The sequence below is a fragment of the Ranitomeya variabilis genome, chromosome 2 (assembly GCF_051348905.1).
Source record: "Ranitomeya variabilis isolate aRanVar5 chromosome 2, aRanVar5.hap1, whole genome shotgun sequence".
In the NCBI taxonomy this organism is placed as follows: domain Eukaryota; kingdom Metazoa; phylum Chordata; class Amphibia; order Anura; family Dendrobatidae; genus Ranitomeya; species Ranitomeya variabilis.
The window spans coordinates 930,482,915-930,490,775 of record NC_135233.1 but is presented as its reverse complement, the minus strand read 5'-3'; the positions used below and the strand labels follow the sequence as shown (position 1 = coordinate 930,490,775).

Sequence of the window (7,861 nt, the reverse complement as noted above, 5' to 3'; positions counted from 1 at the left end):
AATGTATCTTCAATATATTCCATCTGCAGGACACGTGGACTTTACCATTGAAGTGGAAAGAGCCCTGCGAGTGCTGGATGGCGCTATCCTCGTCCTGTGTGCGGTTGGGGGTGTCCAGTGTCAGACCATGACGGTGAACCGGCAGATGAAGAGATACAATGTCCCTTTCCTAACCTTCATCAACAAATGTGACAGATTGGGCTCTCGCCCCGACCGGGCTGTGCAGCAACTGAGGTGGGCACACCAGCTGCCATACACGTGGTTTATGCGATCGCTCATGGTGCTTTCCTTCTGTTGGGTAAATGTTTGGTTGCTTTTTGTACCAGGTCTAAATTAAACCACAATGCAGCGTTTATCCAGCTTCCGATTGGACTTGAGGGAAATTTCAAAGGAATCATAGACCTTGTGGATGAGCGTGCCATTTATTTTGATGGGCAGTTTGGGTATGTAGATCTGAATCCTTGGGGGTTACTGCTGTGTGTCATCTGTAGGTTACCAATGAGTGTCATTTCAGGCAGCAGATCCGCTACGACGATATACCAGTCGACTACAGAGCAGAAGCGGCAGACAGACGGCAAGAGCTGATAGAAAGTGTGGCCAATTCAGATGATATCCTAGGAGAGATGTTTCTGGAGGAGAAGATCCCATCCATTACTGATCTGAAGGTGGACTACTACACTAAATGTGTGCATGTGCTTACACCTATTTCTTTGCTTATGGGAACTCGTCCTGTCTTCTTTAGTTGGCTATCCGCAGGGCCACCCTGAGGAGGATATTCACCCCTGTACTAGTAGGGAGCGCCTTGAAGAACAAGGGTGTGCAACCGCTTCTAGATGCTGTCCTGGACTACCTTCCTGACCCATCTGAAGTTCCCAACTATGCAATTCTGAATGAAGAGTAAGTTCTCCGAGTCCTACCTCGGCTTAAAGGGGTATTCCCATCTCCAAGATCATATCCCAATCTGTAGTAGGTGTAATAATAATATTAGCAAATATCTCCAATTAGACATGTAGTATAGTTTTTCTGATTCTCTATGTCTCTTTCCTCATGTGTAGGCATTGTAGGACCTTAGGTATCCATGTAGTTACGACCACTAGCAGCTAGCTTACGTTTTAATCTGCCTCCTGCGGCGACGTTTCGGTCCAAGGACCTTTATCAAGCATGCTTGATAAAGGTCCTTGGACCGAAACGTCGCCCAGGAGGTAGATTAAAACCTAAGATTATTATCACTGTCCATTGTGACGCTGTCTTTTTGATTCTCTTTGGATTATGGACTTGTATCCGGGTTGGACCCCCTGGCATTGACATGCGCCCTTATGCACATGGAGGCAGTACGAACATAGGGTGCGGTTTAACTTCCTTTTGGATTTTTGCACTAGCAGCTAGCTGTCACTATATTGGTGGTGGTAACCATGGATTCCTAAGGTCCTGCAATGCCAGCACATGAAGAATGACATAGAGAATCAGAAAAACTATACTACATTTTTAATTGAAGGTATTTTCTAATATTATTATTACACCCACTATATATTGGGATAGGATTCTGGAGATGGGAATACCCCTTTAAGGCAAAACCTACCAAATTGAACCTGTTATCCTGTCTGCAAACATTGTGTGTGTGTGTGTAGTATATAATAATATATAGTTCTGAAGCTTTTTCATAACCACTAAAACTGATTGCTAGTTTGATATCAATTAAATCATATTTATCCAGAGAATCTCATTGCCAGGTCATAAATATAGGTGGACTTGCATTTTGTTTCCCACCATTTCACCCCATTTTTATTTTTTTTTTGTGTTCTGCAGTGTATTATGTTGCGGTTTTTCAGCATTAAATATGTTAAAATGAATTATATCTTTGCAAACTGCAAGTAGTCCCGCATGAAAAGCAAAAGGAAAATAAAGAAGTTTTAACTTTTGGAATAGGGCAGCGAAAAATGAATAAAAAAAATATCTGACTCCTTAAGGCACTAAACTCCTTTGCCTGCTTTGCATGTTATTCAGGCAGTCTGTGGCTTTTTTGGTACCTGTACCTGGACCGTGTTATTTCACGTATGTTTAAATCTCTGATCATCTAGGGAATAAGACTTGTCTGACTCTGATGGACATTTAGTGCCTGATTTCTCTTTATAGACCTGTTATTATACCGACGTTCCATTCATTCTAGGCATTTTCTGCTGTCACAGGACGTGTCCTATAGAGAGAATGATTAGGGGCTCGGATGCTCGGCTGTAATGCAGCTGATGTTATACTTATTTTGATGACCTAAACCTCAATCTGTGACAACTAATGACATGCATATATTTTTAGGAATTCAGAAGAGCCTACTAAGATTTTGATGAGTCCCATGAGAGATGACTCCCATCCATTTGTTGGTCTCGCATTTAAGCTGGAAGTAGGTACTAAGTAATGATTGAATCTGTGCTTGGAAAATTCATTGGGGTCATCTACTAAGCCAAATGCACTACAATTCTGGGTGCAGTTTGTGCCAAAAAAGTATTTGATGACTTGTGACATATTTATGTTTATTAATAATAAAAAAAACCAAACATCTAGCACCATAAGTCAAATGTGAACAGAAGGAAGCTGAGCGCCAAGGTATATGTGAGCATTGAATATAGAACACGCTGTATAGACTAGACTTATAAACTAGAGGTGGTTACCGGCAGATGGCATACACTGGCGCCACAATTGTAGATAGGCGCTTATTTAAGAGGAATATTTTAGCAGAAAGAGTTTGCTTCATAATGTGACAATATGCACCAAAAATGTGCCAAAGTGTTGGATCAGATTTCAGTCACTCCACTGGTGGTGTTCTCCAGCCGGTCTAAAGATGAGCCAGATTTATCACACCACAGGATCCACAATGTTACATCTAGCACAGTGTAAGACCTTCTAGTCTTATTTTGCAGTGTATTAATAAATGGGCTCCATTGTATCTATTTTAAGAGTTGGTGGATACAGAAGACCCCTATGTTATATACTATTGTTAGTGTAAGTCTTATTCTGTGTACATATTTGTCAGCTGAATATCTGTTTTGGCCCTTGCATTTTAAAGGGAATCTGTCAGCAGGTTTTTGCTACCTCATCTGAGAGCAGCCTGATGTAGGCAGAGAGACCCTGAATCCAGCCATGTATCACTTAGCTCACTGGGCTTTGTGATACAACCAGATGTAGCATGAAGCAGAGCTGAGAAAGCTAATCCCGCCCACATCAGGCTCTGTGTTTATATTGTCTATAGACAGTGAGCTGCTTATCACAGGAGGAGGTGTGGGCGGACCAGGGCTCACTGGCCGTCTAGTCACAGCAATGATAATGTCCTAGTGATTAAACCTTCACTGTAAATAAACAGCACACATCCTGATAAGTGACACATTGCTGAATTCTGTGTTTTAACCCCTACTTCATGCTGTCCTCAGATTACATAGCAAAAGCCTGCTGACAAATACTCTTTTAAAAATTATGTTGAGTTCACAAGTGGTAGGTTACATTTTCATCTATCTCGCCGCTATATTTTAAAGGGGTTGTGAACTACTGGAAACCCCTGCGTAAGCGCCTCTGGGCTTCATAGAAAATAAAAATGATCTATAGTCGCTACTAGGGTTGAGCGAAACGGGTCGTTCATTTTCATAAGTCGCCGACTTTTGGCAAAGTCGGCGTCTCATGAAACCCGATCCGATCCCAGTGTGGGTCGGCCACGTGGAACGCGAACTTGGCGCCAAAGTCGCGTTTCGAATGACGCCTTCCCCGCCATTTTTTTGAGCCAATTAATTGTGGGCAGCGTGATGACATAGGTTCCGGTTCCTGCGGCATCATAGTGCTATGTTACGTTTTCGGACGTAGTAATTTCCGGAGTCAAAAAATAACATATGCCTTGCATATTGACATACATTGGGTTTCGTGTTCCGGGTCCGGAACCCGACTTTACAGTAGAATCGGCCGATTCCATACGATCCGACATCCGAGAAGGTCGGGTTTCACAAAACCCACCTCGATCCTAAAAAAGCTAAGGTCGCTCAACCCTAGTCGCTACTATTCCTGGGGGAATCATGTGATGTTGTTTCACGTGACTGCAGCAGGCAACTAATGGCCACTGATCGGCTGCAGCCTTTACTATTTCATCAGAGCAGATGTCTGTTGGAATATTGAAGATCTGCAGCCGGTGTCATAAGAGACCGCCTGGGAATAGCAGGATGGACTGTGGGAGAGTATGGCTAAGTATTTCCTCGGGGACTCTGCAGTGATTACACCAGGATTGTGTCTTCTAAGATCTTAAATTCCAACTTGGTTGACATCTTACCTGTCATCCCCATGTCTGCCGCAGGCTGGACGTTTCGGTCAGCTAACATATATCCGAGTGTACCAGGGGATGCTGAAGAAAAGCGACTACATCTACAATACCAGGACGGGCAAGAGAGTGCGCGTGCAGCGGCTGGTTCGCCTCCATGCAGACTCCATGGAGGTAACATTTTGTTCTACAAGCTTCTGGTTATCTGCTGCAGTTCTGATTCGTCCCATATGGCGAGTTTCCCCTTTACTTGTGAGTGCACACGCCATTACAAGTGGTCTTGTGAACGAGTAGCTAGTGGGAAACTGCTCCCTGCCATTACACCACAGATGTCCTGTATTCTGCAGCTTCAGGGCATACTATCAGTAGTACAGTGTGCGTTCGGGTTACTTGTGGAATTCCAGAGATTTGGCTCACTGCATCATTTCTTTTCTTTCTCTTTTTTAGGAATTAGAAGTAGGTTATGCTGGAGACATCTGTGCCTTGTTCGGCATTGACTGTGCCAGTGGGGACACCTTTACTAGCAAATCTAACGACAATCTGTCCATGGTAAGCTGCTCGCTTATAGGAATACTGAATATTATTATTTTATATCTTATCATTCCTTAACAAAATGCAAATGATTGTCTTGATTCATTTTATGTATAGATTTACATGTGTTTCTTGGTCGGATACATGACGTGGTTCCTCCAAATATTGTACGTTTTATTGTATTTGCATCAGAAATTATGAGTTTAGGTTTAAGATATTGATAAAGGCTCAGTGTGAGCCGAAACGTCGCACAGAGATGTGGGCTGAATAAATTTCACATTTTTTCACCCTGAAAAGGATTTGGAGTGCTGCCTTCTTTTTCTATTTTTGTATACATGTTGGGTAGATGAACGGACTATTCTATCCAGGAGGCTAGGCACCCACCGGTGAGCATTGTGCTGTATATATATATATATATATATATATATATATATATATATATATATATATATATATATATATATATATATATATATATATATATATATATATATATATATATATATATATATATATATATATATATATACACATATACACACACGTGTGTGTGTGTGTGTGTACATATATATAATATCTCTATTTGGTGGACTGCACAAACATGGTGACATGGACCCAATGTGAGAGCAGAATTGTGTATGGGATGAGACTGTGTTCTTACAGCACTCGATAATTTTCCTATGAGATCACAATCACTTGCAGTGACAATGGCTGACATGCCTACTTGTCATACACATGACCTTGCTGCCTCCATTGCATGCCCTTGTGCATGTTTTTTTCAAGAAGTAGACATTCTGATTTCCAATATCTCCCTATTCCCTAGCTGCCTCTGACTGATAGGTCACTGAAACCTAAGTGGCCTGCCGGAGACGGGAGGGAGATCATGGTTGAATAACGCAGTTAGTGTCTGCTTGCATCAATGTAGGGGACCTGCCATATGGTTTAATAGTATGTCATATGTCAGGAAAGGGTTAAAGAATGTATTTGTATCAGATTAATAGTTAATGTTTTGTATCAATTGTGATTACAGGAATCCATCCATGTGCCGGACCCCGTCATTTCTGTAGCAATAAAGCCTGATAACAAGGTAGGATGCCATTTATGTCATGTTTTTATTTTTATTTTTTTTATAATCTGTTATTTAAAGGTAATTTGTCTTATTGGAAAATGTTATTTACCTGTAGATTTGGGGTTAATCTGCAGGTAAAGAGCATTACAATACTGCCCGGCCACCTTACTGAAAGTGCAGTTTCTATTTAAACAAAAAAAAAAGGTATTTTCTCCTGGGATTCCCCACCTGTCAGTCATGGTGGTGTGCATGGAGCGGCTACAGTCGCGCCCTGGCACTTTTACAAGCTTGCTTTGCACAGATGCGCTGCTCTGCGAGCTGTCAATCAAAATGCTGTGGCGCCCTTATAGCCGCCTCTCACAGAATAGTGAGCGGTGACTGTAACTGCTCCGTGCACACCCCAATTATTAAAAAATGGCTGCTTCCGGGGGAAACACGTTTATTTTCTTCTGACAGCCTCCATTTCAGCAAGGTGGCCTGCAGCGCTCTAACACTATTTACTGGCAGATTAACCCTACTTCTGCAGGTAAAAAGCGTTTTCTGATGTCAGGTTCCCTTTAATTGTAAGCATTAACATTTTATGGTACATGTTAGTGCTGCTGAAACGTCAATTCGCTAATAGTATTATTGATGTCACGATTATTTTTTTTTTTTAGCAATTATGTGCAAGTTATGAGGCCGACAAATTTGATATGTAAAATACCTCCTAATTTACAAGTTGGGAGGTCTGTTGGGTCTTGTGCACACAGTGTTTTACATTAGAAATTGTAAGCTAAAACCCGGAGTGGATCAAACAGAGAAAAGATATAATTGAAAGATTCACACTTCTGTGCTTTGGAGCCAATCCTAGTTTTGGTGAATAAGTGTGAGCTTGGTAAACTGGTCACATCATTGAATAGAGGCTGCAGAGCTGAGCAATGTTGTTTTTATAATGTAACTTCTCTCTGTTGCAGAGATATTAGTACAGTTTAGGGCATTACCAGATGAGAAACCTGCTGTAAGCAATTGTGGGGGTGTGTTCTTCTTTTCCATGTGTGTTGCTGCCTTCTTATGATTGGTGAGATTTATGCAGGGGAAAAAGTACACGCCCCCAAACGTACATTTGTTTCATGGTAACTTTTTCAAAACGGAGTACAAAGCTTAGTGTCCTTCTACTTCTGACATCAATCTGAAGGGGAAGGCATCCATGTTTTCCTTGAGTGGCACATCGCACATTTTATACTGTGTCAAGGTACACTTTGGGAGGAAAGCACACACTGGGCTGTCTGTAGACAAGGGAGTGGAAGTTGTCCTGGACTTTGAATCAGTGTAGAGAGAGTGGTGAATCCATGGCAAGGGAGGGTGTGAATTACACTGAGCAGAGTACTCTCTTTTCAAGAAGCTGCCGCGAAACGCGCATCAGGGGTCTTGTGCAATATGCAGGCACTATGGGTAAGGTAAGCACTTTATTTAGTCTTGGACTGTTTTACTTAGTCCATTTGTGAGGCAGGATATGGGGGTGACTATATGGTACCAGTGTGGTCAGATGTGTATTTAACCCCCCCCATTATTGTAAACTTGTTTGGGTTACAAATATACCTGCTCCTAGGACTAATTATAATGACATTAGTTTAATATTTAGATTACTGCTCCATTTTTCTTTTTTTTGGTGGGATTTTATTCAGCTCTGCAGCCACTATTCCATGTTGTGGTCAGTTTAACATGTCCAAACTGGTGAAAGGTTCTCTTTAAGCATTTAGTCTTGGTTGATCTTGCTCTTTTCCTACTTATATCAAGAAAACGTTCTATATATTTACTGTACTTGTTTCCTACCAGAATGATATTGACAAGTTTTCTAAAGGTATCAATCGATTTACACGAGAAGACCCAACCTTCAGAGTTCACTATGAGACGGAGAGCAAAGAGACCATTGTGTCTGGGATGGGAGAACTGCACCTGGAGATTTATGCTCAGGTAGTAGACGGCAGATTACG

General features: G+C 41.6%; 1 protein-coding gene across 3 annotated transcripts in view; it reads left to right on the top strand.

The window, feature by feature from the left end:
- Positions 1-7,861, top strand: part of LOC143808228 (elongation factor G, mitochondrial) — a 31,330-nt gene that overhangs the window by 4,251 nt on the left and 19,218 nt on the right. For all 3 annotated transcript variants that reach the window (XM_077290669.1, XM_077290670.1, XM_077290671.1), the window contains exons 4-12: positions 30-234; positions 327-443; positions 515-665; positions 743-897; positions 2,311-2,395; positions 4,325-4,462; positions 4,736-4,837; positions 5,850-5,906; positions 7,704-7,841. In XM_077290669.1, coding sequence (XP_077146784.1) covers positions 30-234; positions 327-443; positions 515-665; positions 743-897; positions 2,311-2,395; positions 4,325-4,462; positions 4,736-4,837; positions 5,850-5,906; positions 7,704-7,841 — 1,148 coding nt within the window. The remainder of the gene's footprint in view (positions 1-29; positions 235-326; positions 444-514; positions 666-742; positions 898-2,310; positions 2,396-4,324; positions 4,463-4,735; positions 4,838-5,849; positions 5,907-7,703; positions 7,842-7,861) is intronic.